The sequence below is a fragment of the Callorhinchus milii genome, unplaced genomic scaffold, assembly GCF_018977255.1.
Source record: "Callorhinchus milii isolate IMCB2004 unplaced genomic scaffold, IMCB_Cmil_1.0 Scaffold13, whole genome shotgun sequence".
Taxonomy (NCBI): Eukaryota; Metazoa; Chordata; class Chondrichthyes; order Chimaeriformes; family Callorhinchidae; genus Callorhinchus; species Callorhinchus milii.
In genome coordinates, this window is record NW_024704754.1 from 6,525,076 (window position 1) to 6,542,463 (window position 17,388).

Genomic DNA, 17,388 nt, shown 5'->3' on the forward strand with positions numbered 1-17,388 from the left:
TTTATAATGATATCCAGCACGAAGCTTGGTCCAGAATGTAATATAATGCATTTACGTTTGACAATTGGACATTATAACGTCAATCAAATCGCTTCATGTTCACTTTTGTTGAGTGCAGTTACTGTGTAATTTGTAGGCAGATATGGCGGCCAGCAATGTCCCACAAACAACCGTAAAGTTTTTGACTGATTTTATCTGGGGGGCTTTGTTGTAATTCGGCTTTTAGCTGCATTTTTCAGATAAACTGATGTGAATAAACTAAATTCTTGGTGTACGATAGGGATCCACTCTCCCGGGGATACTTGTAGTGGTGTGTTGAGTCAAAAGGCTTGCGGCTACATGAAGAAACTAAGGACCTCAGTGGAAGTGTTCCAATTAAGTTGAGATAGGAGGAAGACCTTTGCATTGGGGAAATGGTGCAAAAAACATTGGTTGTTCAGAGAACGAAAGAGAGGGATATTTAATCCTTGCAATTGATATAACAACAACAACAACGACACCATTTACATTTGTATAGTGTAGTGACAGTATATTCCGTAAGCCAACACAACAGCCAACGTCCCACAAAAGTAGCCATAATAATTTTATCCCTGGATTGTTAGTCAGGACATAGAGAGAAACTCCCTTTCTTTGAAGCGATGCCCAAGCCATAGAAGGAAAAATCCGGCCTCAGGAATCATTTTCTTGGACAGTAGAGGATAGTTTGAAACATCAGGAACGGGTAGAAAAAATAAGATCATTGAAGAAATGAATCCCAAAATAGAAGGCGTTCATTATTAATGTCATCTGTTTCAGTGCCAATATACTTCTCAATCCCAAAATAAAGTTGGTTGTAATTCATCTGTCTCCTTTTCCATCTCCTTCCCCAACTTGCTCTCGCAAGACGAAAACCCCATTAAAGTTGCTTCATTCATCACCCACCACTTCTAGAATGGTAATATTATAATAATAATTTTAAAAATCCTGTATTTGACACAACGACTTTCATGTCAGCAGGACGTTTCAAAGCACTTCATAGAATTTCATTATTAAATGCTGTGACCATATCTTTTGTGGGCGAAACGCGGCAGCTAATTTGTGGACAACAACATCCCACGAACAGTGAATGACCAATTTCACTGTTTGGGAGATTGTTGACCCAGGACACCAGGAGAGAGAAATTTCCTTCTCTTTAACAGCACCACAGAATCTTTAGCGTCCACCTGAACAGGCAGACGGGATCTCGGTTTAGCGTGTAACCCCAGGATTGCATTTGAATTGTTACCATAGACTATATGAGTTCCAAGATCTGATGTGGGACTTGAACCTCCTAAGCCCCTACCATCGTAACTGTTCCCTCTGCTTAGTGGGCTCCGGTCTGCTTCACGTCCCCCGCCTCGCACGCCCCACCATTAGCAGTCGGGCCTTTTGCCACTCTGCCCCACCCTCTGGAACTCCATCCCATAGTCCCTCCGCCTCACCCCCTCCCTTACCTGCTTCAAGACCCATCTCAAGACCCTCCTCTTCGACCGTGCTTTCAATCACCCTGCTTCCCCCCCTGCCCTCCACCCTCCCGACCCCGACCCCCAGCTCGTGTCTGGAACACTGACTGTCCAGGGCCTTGGGACGTCCTCCCGACTTGAAAGGCGCTTTACAAATGTAATTTTATTGTTGTTGAACCCACAATCTTTTGACTTGGAGGCAATATTATAATAATAATAAAAAAATCCTGAGAGTGCTATCAACTGAGACATGTACTGTAATGTGTCGTGACTATATTTTGTAGGTGGGTGGGGCAGCCAATTTGCATGCAATGATTTGTGTGCAAGTTGTATGCAAAAATAATTCTTAACAATTCCAATGAAAGTATTTAAGTTTGCCCTTCCTTTTGAAGCCTGTGTGGTCTCAGAGACACTGCCTTTATTCTTGTTAGCTGGTGTCCAACTATTTTTCTTTATGATAGACTCCAATGAGTTTTTTGCTACAGAGTCAAATTACTCGAACTAGACGTTCCAGACCTTTCTCCTGACATTTCTTAAAATAATAATAATAATAATCCTTGCATTTGGTATAGCACTTTTCATGTCTTCTGGACGTCTCAAAACGCTTCACAGAATAGACTGTAAAGTGAATTGACTATATATTTGTGGACGAAATGCGGCAGCGTCCCACAAACAGTTGTGGGTTGAAGTGACCAATTTATTATTGTTTTTTTTTCTTGAGGGATTATTATTAGGCATGTGGAGTAAGGAAACTTGCCCAAGGTTTTACCCTGCCGGAAATTGAACCCAGGTCTCTCACTTGCGAAAGCGAGTGCTCTAACCACTGAGCTATAGGACTCCACTGCACACAATAACACACAGAACGTTAACCTTTTTTCTTATCTCCTGGTCCTCTGTCTGTATTTAATGAGTTGTGAAAAATTCAAGCCCTCCTTTCCTTTCGTACTCTTAGATGAACCCCATCTGCTGACCCCATATCAATCTGACCTCTCCCTCTGCTCAGCAGGCTGCTCCACATCCCCCGCCTGACTAGCCCCAACATCGGTGGTTGGACTTTCAGCCTCTCTGCCCCCACCATTTGGAATTCCATCCCACATTTCCTTCGCCTCGCTCCCTCCCTTGCCTCCTTCAAGCCACGTCTCAAGACCCTACTCTTTGACCACAGCTTCGGACTCCTGCTTACCCTCCCTGATCCCAACTCCCCACCTCGGATCCAAATCTCTGACTGTCCAACGCCTTGGGACGTTCTCCCGACGTTAAAGGCACTAAACAAATGACATTTTATATTGTATTGTATCTGACCCAATTTCTTTCCTCAAGGTTACTTTAGACCTCTCAATGTATCTGTAAAAGGCCGCCTAATAGCCTACCTCTTTGACTGAGTAGTGATGAAGTCAGGCATTCTCCTTGGGGTCTGACTCCATCACTGTGAAGTGCTCCGAGATGTTATGCTATGTGAAGGGCGCTGTATAAAGGTACGTTGTTGGTTACTTAAACACTTCTGTTTCTTAATGATCATTTAATACCATTGGAGTAATCTCCATTTCCTTCCTGTACTTTATTTACATCAAAGATCGTATATTGGTGGTGTGGTGTCCTGGCCAACAATTCCTGAGATAAAATGGGTCATAATCTTCATGGCTGTTTGTGAGATAATGGGGTGCGCAAATTGGCTGTCATGTTCACCTACAAATTGGCCTTTGAACCACTCTAGTTGGGTCAAATGCTTTGTTTCTGCGCTGTACGGTTCTTTGTAATTACACAGAACTTTACAGCACAAAAACATGCCGTTTAGCCCAACTTGTCCGTGCCAGTGTTGGTACTCTACACAAGCCTCCTATTGGTCTCCCCTATACCCCTCTATTCCCTTCTCCCTTGTGTATGCCTCAAGTTTCCTCTTAAGAATGTGGATCTTTCTGCTTCAACCAAGGGTTACGGCAATGAGTTCCACATTCTCACCACCCACTGCGTGAAAGATTTTCCTTCTAAAACTCCCTTCAGATCTGATAATTATGTTTTACAACGCTGAAACATCTCAAAGCATTTCACAGGTAATTGCAGTAAAGCGAAATGACTGTGGATTTAAAGTCAATTTGTGCACAGCAATAAGTCTTAAAATAGGCAAACGTCTTTTAAGTGTGTGAGTATGCGTGAGTGTGTGTGTGTGTGTGCATGTGTGTTTTTAAAAAGCACATTAAGCTGCCAGGGGTTTAATGGTTTACAAAGAAATACCTTTTTTTGTGTTTGGTAAGAATGCGTTATTTTGGCAAATGAAACTGCATTTTATATCCAGGCCACAGGTCAAGATCAAAAATTGTTTATCTGGATTGGCAGGGCAATGGGAAAAAAATATTTTTGCCGCAAAATGAGGCCCTAAAATAGAGTGACCATGTTTCTCAATTAGATCACTCTGGAAAACGATCCAACTGCGTTAATACCATTGAAGTGCAGTGCAATCTCACAACACTGAAAGAAATGTTATTTCACTCACAATCCACTTTACAATATATTCCGTGAAGCGCTTTGAGACGTCTCAACTACGTGATAAGGCGCTACATCGAATGCAAGGATTATTAGTTTTATTAGTATTATATTTTGCTTATTCAGCCAGAATATTTCTCTGATGACCTGTGCTTTACACGGTTCCTGCTTTTAATATCCACTAGTTGTGTGCCAGCCGAGCTGACTTTGTAGGACTCACGCCTCTGGGTTAGAAGATTGTGGGTTCAAACCCCACTTTGGTACTCTGCGCTCACATTATCTAGGCTGACCCTCCAACGCACTGCTTTGGGAGTGCTGCATTTTCAAAGGTTCTGTTCTTCTGATGAGACATTAAACCAATTGGGTGAACGTTAAAGATCCCATATTTGAAAAAGAAAAGGGAGTTTCTCTTGTGTCCTGGTCAGCAATGCCCCAGATACAATTGGTCATGGTTGTTTATGGAACATTGCTGTGTTATTTATGGAAAATCGGGTGCTGCGTTCGCTCACAAAACACACAGTCACTGCACTTTACAGTGAGTCCCGTGAAGTGTTTTGAGAACGTCCTCCCAGCAACGAAAACCACTCTGTCAAATTCAAGGAATATTATTATAACAGTGTCAAAGAAGAAGGAATCTTATTAATCCTCGGTTGTACTGCTGACACTGCATTATTGAACAGCAAATAACAAATACACAGGAATTTTCCTGGTTTTAAAAGAACACCTTAATCTTTATTCATAAGATTTCTGTAGTGCAGTCAGTATTGGATTCAGTATACTCAGAGGGTTTGTGTGAATTGACAAGTTGGTGCAGGAGGTTTAATTTAAGGGAAAAAATGACTGATGAAGAGGACTTGTTACCTTAAGCAGGAAGCTGGCATTGAGGCAAAGCTTTCCGAAGCTTTGCATTGCAATGCATTCAGAGTTCACCTTCTCTGACAAATATATTCGGCTGATAGCAGAACAACACAATGCACGCAGGCTGGAATAAGTCCTCCCAGCCAAACTGCTTCACAGACTTGTGAGGATGTGTTGCAGCACTCCGAGATGCTACCCTGTGTGAAGTGCACTATATAAATGCAAGTTGTTGTTGTTCTAGGAGGTACAGTAAGGCACAACACGCAGAAATTCGCTGCTGCAAAGCAGGACTCTCTCCCTTCCTCTCCCATTCGGAGCTGCGGCTGTGAACGCCACATTCATTGCAACTTCTTGGCTTGTGAAGATCGTTTTGGGAGGTTTGCTTCACTGCGTGGAGCCTGGCCAACCTGCGTTCAAATTGCACTCTCACGCTTCAAAACCCAGGAAGTGACATCAGTACTGACCTGACGATCTGGATGTCAGCCACTTTTTTATGCCAGCTGTCGTTTGGCACACCTGCGCAGTGTAGTTAATATATCCTTAGCTTTGTATTTGTATCAGGGTGAGGATGTTGGGTCACATTGCCCTTCCCTTTTCCTCAAAAGCGTATGGCCTTGTACAGCCAGATTGAAGGTTCTTCCCCCCCTCCCCTAAAACCCTGCCTTGTAATTGGAAATTTGTGCATCAGTTTATGCTTGTTCAATAAACACGGTTATCTACCTAGTTTGTGCTTGGATTGTGATGGTTACAGGAAGCAGCTGCAGCTTTGGTTATTATTAATAATAATGCTAATCCTTGAATTTGATGTAGTGGCTTTTCACATCATTGAGATGTCACAAATTGCTTTGCTTGATTTTCTGTAAAAAGGCAAGAGACTGGGTGTATTTTGTGGGTGAACCCGGCAGCCAATTCGCGTTCAGCCCTGGAGTGAGTGGGGGAGAGGTTTGACCGCCAGGTCACCGGGAGAAACTCCCTTGTTATCAATGATCTAAATCCTTGATCGATGGGCTCATACATAAACTGCATTCCTTATTGTCTATTAGCCTCTATTCTGCTGCAGTGTTAGCTGAACACTCGAGAGTGAATGCATCTGCATCTGGGTAATCTACTTATCACCTCTTTTAAGTGGCATTTGTTCAGGATACAGAGAAATGCTACAGCGAATTGAGCATTACAGTAAGTCTGCAATGCTCCCGTTAGGGTTTAAGGTTTTAGGCTGTTTGAGACAAGATCTATATGAAAATTGATACTTATCCATGTCAAACTACATTGCCATTACAGGCCATAGAGTCAACCTGGGGATTAAATGCTAGAATCTCTATTTATAGCCCCTTCCCAAGTAATTATAGTCAAGTGCTTTTATAGGTAAATTTCTAGCTATTTACTTGTCAAGCAGTTAGTCATGAGTTGAATGACTGATAGTATAATAATAATAATCTTTGCACGTGATACAGCTTCCTTTCGTGTTGGGAGGATGTCTTAAAATGCTTCACAGTAAAGATTTACTGTAAAGCGTAGTTAGTGACTGTGTATTTTGCAAGTGAACGCGGAAGCCAGTTTGCACACAGTAACGTCCAACAAACAACCGTAAAGTGAGTGACCAGTTTTATCTGGGGGATGGTCAGCCAGGACATAGGGAGAGAGGAACTCCCTTCTCTTTTATAATAGTGCCGTGGGATCTTTAACTTCGAACCCGAACAGGCACAGACTTAATTTAACGTCTTATCTGAATGCTGGCACCTCTGGCAGTGTGTTGTGTTAGCACTGGAGTGTCAGCCCAGACAATGGACTCAAAAGTCCCAATGCGAGACTCCATCTCTCAATCCTCTGACCCAAAGGCAAGAATGCTACCAACTGAGCCAAACTGGCAACGCTCTGTAATGAGTAGAAGTCAAGTGAGTGCAATCTGCCTGCGGTGATTTGTGCAGAACAAGAAAAGATTGCGAGCCATAAAGAACTATATAAACATGAATAAAAAAGGCAACTTATCTGGAGATAATTACCACACATTCATCTTGACGGAGGCCAGGACCTCGGTCAGTATGTGTATCTGTGTGTGGGGGTGGGGGGGGGTGGGATGCATGGGGGTGAGGATTATGGGCACAATTGCTTCAGTGCTTTATGAACGAAGTGCAGCTGAAGTCTAAGTCTATCAGTCGGTGTTAATGCTTTCTCTCCATTGAACAGTTACAAAGGAATCCTCCTTTCAGTGGTGCAATGACAGAGGCCAAACACTGACTTATCAACAGTTGGTTGGTTGAAGGTTATTGAAGTGCTGCACATTCTCTGCCTAAACTCACATTCCACACGTTAACACTGATTTCCTGTTCCTCACTAAAAGCCACAAAGACGGTGTATTTTTTATTATTTATTTAAATAGTTTAATTGAATGTAAGCTCTCTGAGACGCTACCCTGGGTGAAGAGAACTGTGTAAATGCAAGTTATTGTTTTCGTAATTGTCTAACACGGATTCTGCAGTGGATAGATGATCACACTCTCGCTCAGTCTTTCGCTGGGGTCATTGCCAGCCTCATACACTGTTGCTGCGATTCACCAGCAGTGCTTGTCAGAGCAGTTTACAAAAGCCGTTATCAATAAGAAATTCCTTTGTAGATTGCTTGTCACTGTGGAAGATAGCTTTGCCTTGGGGCTTGTCTGTATTATCATTTATTGGTCTCCCACACAAACGGTCACACGGGTAGAATTTGAGATGGCACGATTGTTGGCAAGAACCTTTGACTGGATGAACATGGAGACCGGTTGGAGAGTGGTGGAGATGGTGGTGGAGAGGGAGGGGGTGTGTGGGTGAGGGGAGAGTAGAACTGCAATAACAACAATAACTTGACAAATTATGTTTCACATGGAATAAAGGATTTTACCAATCTTTCCAAGACTATTCTCTACTCAAGCAATTTTGTTACAATTAACGGGATGTGCTGCCTTACTTAGATACCTCCAATGTATCTTAATTCCCCGGGAATATTGGAGCGAGTTCAGCTAATGCCTTTGGGATCTGTATAAACAGATGCTTTCTCCATCATCAGCAAGATTGCTTTTTGGACCATAGTGCAGTTAGACAGGCGATTTAACGTTTGCCCACAAAATATACTGTCAATTCAACAACAACAAGAAGAAGATTCCATTTATAGAGTGCCTTTCACGTCGGGAGGACGTCCCAAGGCGCTGTACAGTTGGGTCAGGACCCGAGCAGGGGGGAAATGGTCAGGGTGAGGGGAGGGAAGGGAGGGAGCGAGGAGGGGTAGAGAGTCGAGAGGAGAGCTGAAGGTACGGTCAAAGAGAAAGGTCTTGAGACCGGCCTTGAAGGAGGAAAGGGAGGAAGCGGCGAAGGCACTGGGGGATGGAGTTCCAGAGCCGAGGGGCTGAGAGGCTGAAGGCCCGGCCGCCGGTAGGGAGGGAGGTTGGGGCGGGGGATGTGGAGCAGACCGGAGCCAGAGGAACGGAGGGTACGGGCAGGTAGGTAGGGGGATAGTAGGTCGGAGAGATAGGAGGGAGCAAGGCCCTGAATGGCCTTGTAGGTGAGGATGAGGATCTTTGTATTCACTTTGTAGTATATTCTAAGATGTCTCAAAGACTTGATAAGGCGCTATATCAAATGCAAGGATTATTATTATTATGTACAAATTTACTAATTCACTGTCAGTACCTGAGTTTTTAGCCATTCTGCCCCTGCTCTTTGGAACTCCCATCCTGAAGTCCCTTCTCTTTGCCCTCTCCCCAATTTAAAGCCAGCCTTGCAACCCACCTCTCTCACCTTTTCCCTCTGTTCAGACTTCCAGTCAGATGTGTGAAACGTTTTGAGACTTCCTCCAGATGCGAAAGCTGTGCAATAGAGTTATTTTAGAATTATTTTCCATCTTTTGTCATTCCACACCCGTATTTTGAAACTTCACACAGAATAGCATTTACCAAGATCTGTATTCTTTGTAAAGAAGTCTGGCGGCGATGAAGCAATGGACCACATGCTGCGAGTAGAAAGGCAGCAGCTACTTGAAAGGAGACGTCTCAGGGCACACCTCATTGTGATGTAGGGAGGTGTGTTTGAGAGAGCAAGGCCAGAATAATACCATTGTAATGTGCCAAGACAGCAGAATAAGTCAGCATGGCTTTAGAGACACAAAGAGAGATTTCAGGAAGTATTTCTTTACAGAGAGGATTGAAGAAAAACAAATTTGGTTACTCAATCCATGATAGTTTGTGGGACATTGCTGTGCACATTTGGCTGCCGAGTTTCGCCCCCAAAATGCACAGTCATTCCACTTTACAATATATTTTGTGAAGTGCTTTGAGACGTCTCAACGATGTGATGAGGCGCTATAGCAAATGCTATTATTATTATTAACGACAGGAACGGTGTTCCCAGGAAAATGGTTAAGGGCAGACACTGGACTCTTAAAAAAAGCACTTTATGCTGTTAATAGGAGGATGGTTAGGTGGGTATTCTGGAATGGAGAAAAATTATTTAAAAAATGCACAGGTGGCCAGTGTTGAATTGGTAAGCTTTCCCACTGCTTGTCCAGCTAGGACCACCCTACACTGGGGTACTGTTGATGATACAACAGCCAGTTTGCATTATTGGTGTGGTCAGATGAACCAAAGAGCCTTCATCATCCAAACCTCTCCCTTGAGATCTTCTGTCAAGAAGGAGGTCAGATTGGAGAGTAAAAAAACCTTATTAAAAAAAATAATGTAACTGAGGAACTAACTGGGAAAGATCAAAACTCAGAAATATAACACTGACATTTTAATGTGTCAGCACCTATCGATTTGTATCGTCTAAAATTAGAAAGCATTTGCTTTCAGCTTGGAATAAATATTCACTTCAGGAAGTGACTTTGGGTAACAAAAATCGATTTGTTTTCTTGTACATTTGGATGAACCAGTTGAAACGTACATCGTGGAAGTATTAATAAATTTGTGGAGTGTAGCTTTAACACGGAGACAGCCCTGGAGTGCGGCAGCACTGAATCAAGCTGCGGTTTTGTGTCTACTGAGTCGGCTTTAAGACAAAATGTAAAATTATTCTCAAAATAACAGACAAAAGACTCAAAGATGAGTGCGGTTCATTACATTCCAATTGTATGGATTTCTCAACGAGCTTCGTCTCCCAGCTTATTAATTTCAAATACAGAGAGCATTTTTTTGCCGCATTAATTTCAACGAATACCTGTTTCGAGTCGTTGTTCCAATGAATTAGTGTCAGGTAAAAGCAATTCATTTTTTCTTAAGCTGCAGCTCTTAAGAACTAAAAATAGGGCTTGAGCGACAGGTCACTTTCTCCCAGTGGAGTAATTTAGTGGAATGTTAGGGCCTGACCATTGTTAGTGTTAATCAATTTCCCCTTAGTCTGTAGGCAAAGCAGTGAAGCTGATGAAATAAGCACACCGTTTTATTCTCTCTCATTCAACACTGTCAGAATATTGAGCTTGTGTTCGCTGCTCAACCTAATTGGCCCACAATTTATAATAATAATAATAATCCTTGCATTTGATATAGCGCTTTTCACGTCAGGAGGACGTCCCAAAGCGCTTCAATTTCACCTGCGCTTACACTTAGGACTCTCTTCCCACACAATTTTATATTTTTCGGCATTGAGGGAAATACTTCAAATCAGTTCTTAGTTTGGAAGCCAGATTTCCGCAGTTGTTCGGAAGAAATTTACTCCCCAATTCTCCTCAATTCCACAAATTTTAATTGGGGGATTGTTGGCCAGGACACCAGGAGAAACTCCCTTCTTTTTTCAAATAGTGCGGTGGGATCTTTAATGTCTACTAGGACAGGCACAGACGGGACCTCGTCTTAACATGTCTTCCAAAGGACGGCACCTCTGACAGTGCAGCAGACCCCCAGTCCCCAGAGCGTTAGCATATAATATATGGGTTCCAAGTTTTGACAAGAGGCTTGAACCCTCAACCTTTTGACTCAGAGGCGAGAGTGCAACTGACTGAGCTAGGCTGACAGATCCATCAATTCGCATCTCCTGTCCTTCATCCATCTTTCTGTTGACAGTTGCTTTTCTTGTGAATAATTCAGGAATGTTTCCACAGACTTTTTTCACCAAGCTTCAGAAGTGACATACCCCATCTCACGTTCGATTCCTTTTGAAATGGGTTTGCAAGTTTCTGTACATGTGCCTTTTCTCTGGAGACTGGCACATCCCTTTCAATAACCTGAAATAATTTGCAACGTGTTTGATCTTAGTTCATAAGTAACTTTCTGCTATCTGTCAGGTGTTCTTTTACACAAGTAGATAATGTGTGTGTGTGTTAAGAGTTTATAAACGCTTTTGTTAAACTAGTGACGGTGGAATTTTAACTCTTCTCACAACATGAAATGTGTAGGATACAGGTTGAGAGTTGTGAAGGGCAATTTCAGGACAGACACCAGGACGTTTTTTTACCAGGAGGGTATTTAATACACAGTCAATTCACTTTACAGTATATTCTGTGAAGCTCTTTGAGATGTCTCAAAGATGTGATAAGGAGCTATATCAAATGCAAGGATTATTATTGTATTATTATTAATAACTGGAACAGAGTTACCAGGAAAGGTAGTTCAAGCCTGGACGCTGGGATTTATTTAAGCAACTGTTCAATGCTATGACGGGAGGATGGTCGGGTGTGTGAGATCAAATGGGTCAAAGGGTCTTCACGTGAACTGATCTTGTGAGGCCTCTATCCCTGTCTGTCTGGATTGCATTTAGTTCTTAGCTCCAGTGGTGAATGAAGTACTTGTGTTTAATGCTATTGTTAATGTAGTTGTGGTGGCGCTGGTAGTGGTGGTGTGTGTGTATGTATGTGTGTGTGCGTGCTTGCATGAGTGTGTGTATGTGTACAGAATATACTGTGAAGTGGATTGGCTGTGTATATTTTGTGGGTGAGGTGAGCTGAGTCTCCCACGTGGCACACACACACACATTTGATCACAATGTGGATTGGGACAGTGTGAGCCCAAATGGCTGCGAGCTGTTTTGGCATGGATTTCATTGAGAGTTGATTGCATGTTTTCCCTTCCAACGGAGACCTGCCACTCAAAGATCTCTTCACCCATCAGGAGTGGTGGTCCTTGAGGCTAGCTCAGGCGTCCAATAAGACAGAACTCCACGGGTGTCCAAATGATGTCCTGACAAGTCGAGAAGTGGTGTGAGCATGGAAGTAAAACTCTTTAAAGCAACATTAATAAGCCAGAGAACTTGTCACACTCTGGTCTCCAGACTTTCTATTAAATCTGTTCACATCCTTATAGGAATCTCTTCACTGCTGCGTTAAAAGTCCAATTTGTTTCCATTGCTGGGAGAGATTATTGTAGCACATAAAGCTTGTCATTTTGCTTTTATTGGAAGCAATCAAAAAGTCTCTCCGCAACCTTCAGTTAGTTTAACAGGCAGAAAAGTAGCGTGGGGGCAACGGCAGGTAAATGGGATTGAAAGGATCGCTCTTAAAAGACACAATTGACTGAATAGCCTTTTTTTGTGCTGTATATTTCTATTGCTTTTCTGGGGGTAATAATTCTTTAAAATATAATTATAATTTGGTCTTTCAATCCACGGCTGTTTGTGAGACACTGCTGTGTGCAATCGGTTGCCGTGTTTTCCCCACAAAATATACAGTCAGTACACTAGATAGTATATAAAAAAACACAAAAAGTGTTATGTCAATGCAAGTTGTTGTTGTTGTTGATCGTGCTTCACAGAATCCAGTGGATACAGCTTTAGATTGTGTATAGGTCGTGCCCGCGTTTGCTTGTTTCAAATCTTTTCAGGCTGGCAGATAGCATTTGCACACATAAGATTGCTTATTGCTGAAATTTCCCTAATTTAGTCAATGCTGTATTGATTTCAGCGCTAAGGTCACCCATTCAGATGTTAAACATGAATGGAATGTTGAATCCCTCTTTTTTGGTTCCCAGTTATTGAATGGATAACGTCCTCCTAACATGAAAGGCACTTTACAAATGTAATTTGTTGTTGTTGGAAAGGGCACAGGGAATGTGAACACACAAGCCTCACAAAATCCCTTCCTCTCATCTTCTTACTCTTTATCAATTGATCTAAAGTATTCACTGAGAGTGCAAGTATTTGCAAACTGTAATGCACCCTGGTGACTTTGTCTCATTAAAATCCTGGAGCCTGTCCAGGCACACAGTACTCGTGCAGCCTGCCAACACTCTGGACGTTTCAGAGGGCTGAATGCCATATGGATTCAATACTGTACATCAAGGTGTATCTGTCTATTAATTAATGGGTAACTCTGAGTGGAATTTTGATAATAATCTTTACGTTTGGTATAGCACTTTATCATGTCATTGAGGCGTCCCCAGGGCGACAGTGGATGGGGGAGTGGGAGCTGAAGAAGGTGGAGGGGGCAGGTGACCAAAAGCATGGTTGAAAGCTCTCAAGGCAGGCTTTAAAGACGGTGAGGTAGGGTGCAAGAAGGAAGGTCTCCGAGGTGGAAGTCTGGCGAGCGAGGGCAGAATAGCTGAAAGCTCACCCACAGATGGTTGGGCGGGTCAGGCCGAGGATGTATGGGGCGGGGGGGATAGAGATGGGAATCAGGCCAGTGTTCACTGAGTGGAAGGAGTGTTGGGAGAGGGTGTTGGTAGGATTGTAGTGCTCTTGCAAAGCAACACAGCGTTTCTCACATTGGTAAGGCATTGAGCCAAGCTGTGCTCTAGCTCCCGCTCACACTTGTCTGGGTTAGTCTAATAGACTTCCTGTTCGGACAATAGATGTGAGCGAAAGCGCATTCACAGTGAGTTGCAGTAATGAAAAGCGCTTCACAAGAGCATGCCTACATAAACTCCATCACCCCTTCGATTAACATGTTTTCACTTAGCTTTTCAATCTCGAACAATAATATGCCTGCGCCTTTTATTTCCCAGTTTAGATTTTAATTCACCTCAAATGACCAAATGCGTTCTTTTGAATAACCACAATAAAACAGTTAAACAACAGAGAGGGAGGTTGAGTGGATTGGAGGGGAAGCTATCTGTCATAGGCGGAAGTGAATATGAATACCAGAGAGAGAAAAAAACAGAATTGACCTTTCTGCAACCTTTTCTGCATAAGAGGATGCAATGATGAAATCCTTTTATCTGAACAGCTGGCACACAGGGCCATAGGAAACAGAGAAACAATAACCAGATGTGAACAGGCATGTTGCACACAGCATTCAACAGTGCATTTTTTCAGGGCTGAAGTGAAGTCTTGCTAAATCTTAGATACTTAAGATGAGTGGCGTTCCGTAGCGTAGTGGTTAGCATGCTCGCCTCGCACATGAGAAGACTCGCTATATCAAATGCAAGGATTATTATTATTATTAGATTCCCCAGCAGTAAGTAGAAACCCGGTTGTTAGTCGGTTGGCGGATCGCTCCCCTAGGATAATAATCCCTCAAAAAACAATATGGTCACTCAATCCATGCATTCTCCCCTAAAATGCACAGTCACTACCCTTCTGTGAAGCTCTTTGAGAAATCCTTCTGATATGATATGGTGCTATATAAAATACAAGGATTATTATTATTTCTCCATCCATTGGTTGTAGGACAATGCTGTGTGCAATTGGCTGCTGGGTTCAACCACAAAAAGTCAATTCACTTTACAATATGTCGTATGAACCTCTTTGAGACGTTTCAACAACGTGATAAAGTGCTATATCAAATGCAAGGGTTATTATTATTGTTATTATTATCTGTTTAAATTGGCGGAGCACTCAATGGGACGAGATATTAAACTGAAGTCCCATCTGCCTGCTCAGGTCAATGTTATTACAGGTCTGATGACACTCTTCAATGTGAGAAAGGAGCTTGCCCCGGTTTTCTGGCCAACTATGCTCCAAGTTAGATCATTTTGTTGCTGTTTGTCGGACTTTGCTGTGTGCAAATTGCTGCCGCATCGGCCTACAAAATACACAGTCATTACAGTTTAAAGCAATTACCGTGAAGAGGTTTGAGACCTCTCAGTGTTATTAGACGATACATCAAGTGCAAGGATTATTATTGTAAGCAGATTTTCAAACAGGAAATTTGTCATCCTCTGATGAGTTGTATCATCTTACCTGTCAAACTATTTGTATCATTTCCTTCAGTGCTATTATCCTGTTAGCCATTAACAATTCTTGGACAAGGGAACTTATTTTCCAGCCAAAGCCCCAATGGGTTGGATGGCAATGGATGGAGAAATAATAATAATCCTTGTATTTGATATAGCGCCACATCATATCAGAAGGATTTCTCAAAGAGCTTCACAGAAGGGTAGTGACTGTGCATTTTAGGGGAGAACGCAGTAGTCAATTTGGGCACAGCAATGTCCCACAAACAGCCAAGAGGCAAACAGCCAACTTTATTTGGGAGATTGCTGACCAGGACACTGGGAGAGAGAAACACCTTTGTCTTTTAGAGTAGTCCTGCATTACTGTTAAAGTCCACCTGAGCAGTCATACAGGACTTTGGTTTAACGTCTAATCCGAAGGATGACACCTCTAGCAATTCAATGCCTCTTACAGCACCATATTGGAGTATCAGTCCTTCATGATCCTAAATGATTTTATTAATTTCAGCGCAATTGGCATTATTTCTATTTGTTTTTCCTGCCGGTGAATTTTTTTTTCCAGGTGAGGTTGTACGAACATGCAGAGTAAACTGGCATTTTCTGGTTTCCTTGAGTTTATTTGACAGCAAGTATCAATCGCCTTATTCTGCATTTCAAAGATGCTATTGTTGGATGTTGCCATATTTTCATTTACATCTGCACTGCATTTTTTTTTACACACAAACACACACACTCTCTCGCTTCATTGTCATATTGGAGATGTCTCCATTCTAATACCTGTAAAATCTGGTTTTATTTTTGCTGGGTGAAAAAACAGTGGATGGAGACTTTGGGATGTCTTATGTTTCTTTTGGTCTGCTGGGTGTCTGACACATGCAGAAACCTATCACCATGCTTAAGAGTATAGTATAGTATTAGGATTATTATTATTATTATCCAAACCAAATGGGGGAATACCATGCGCCCACCTACACGTGGAAATTCCAGAGATAGATTGTTGGAATGCACACTCACTCCCTGGAGGCACGGGTCCTGTTTACCTAATCCAGGAAAGTATTAGGTGCAGGTTTGCAAGAGCCAAGGCTTGGGGAGACTTGGGGAGTCTTAACCAGCTAAACCCACGTAGCTTGTCATTGATAACACTGACTAGAAAGTTTTCTTGTTGCTTGTCCAGGTAGGAAAGCCCTGCCCATTAGGACTTTGTCTGGCAGGGTTACCAGGAGCTAAGTAGGACATCTCCAGGATATCAGAGGAATTCAGATTCCATACCTTAGAGAATTTTAATTTTAAACTATGTTTACACCAGAGACTGATTAACATTCTAGAAAAGATTTGACTAGTAAAGAGCCGTTATCTAGTTGCTGTGCTGCCCGAATCACTGCTGTTCACCCACATCATACAGTCACTGCACTTTACAGTAAAATCTTGTGAAGTGCTTTGAGACATCCTCCCTAAAGATTATTATTGTGACTAATGGAGCACCTTGCTTTATGTTTGGTAGAGCCTTGGTTCAACGGACTGGATGACTTTGAAACCATGTTGGAAAGCGTTGAGCAGCTGAGGAACAAGAAGAGGAGAGTGCGGAGACACGATAAAGACGTTGACTACAACATTGAGGTGCTTCTGGGAGTTGACGACTCAGTGGTGCGATTTCACGGCAAGGACCACGTGCAGAAGTATCTCCTTACACTTATGAATATAGTAAGTGTTATAATATAGTAAGTGTACTGGCTGCTTCATTGTCCGTTTGTTACCCATTCAGTCACTACGCCCCTCACCCCTGGAACTCCCTGCCTCTATCCCTCCACCACACCTCTCTCTATCTATCTTTAATTCCCAACTTAAACCCTACATCATAATTGCACATGGTGATCAGTGCTGGTAGATAAATGATTCCATTAAAATTATACTGATTAAAAAATCTCTTCCCAATCTATCTAACTTTATTATTTAGGTGGGTGCTTAGCACCTGCCAAGAGCACATTTATCTCCTTTTCTCCACACCTCACTATTGGCTTCAAAGACAATAGAACAAGAGGACTCAAGTGTAGAGTTGCAAAGGGTAACTTCATCACAGGTGCCAAGAAGTTTTTCTTCACTCAGAGGGTAGTTTCTTGGAGAGTCCTGTATTCTAGTGGTCAGACCACTTTCCTCACAAGTGAGAGGACTCGGGTTTGATTCCCGGGCAGGGCGAAACTTTAGACAAGTTTCCTTACTCCACACGCCTCTGTTTACCGAGCAGTAAGTCGGAACCCGGTTGTTAGTCTTCTGGTTGCCTCAGTATTCACCAGGGAGACGGATCAGATAGACATGACAGTAGAAGAAGACATCAAAAATAATATAAATACATTTAAGATACATATTTGAGAGGAGATATAATCGAAAAACTAACGAAACTCAGAGAGGATAAAACCCCTAGTCCAGATGGATTGCATACGGGTATATTAAAAGAGTCGAGGGAAGAGATAGCAGAGGCATAATTACACATATATAATAACT

General features: G+C 42.5%; 1 protein-coding gene across 1 annotated transcript in view; it reads left to right on the forward strand.

The window, feature by feature from the left end:
• The window catches only part of LOC103186476 (A disintegrin and metalloproteinase with thrombospondin motifs 2), a 95,226-nt gene that overhangs the window by 38,907 nt on the left and 38,931 nt on the right, over positions 1-17,388 (forward strand). The window contains exon 4 of the mRNA XM_007905541.2: positions 16,391-16,590. Coding sequence (XP_007903732.1) covers positions 16,391-16,590 — 200 coding nt within the window. The remainder of the gene's footprint in view (positions 1-16,390; positions 16,591-17,388) is intronic.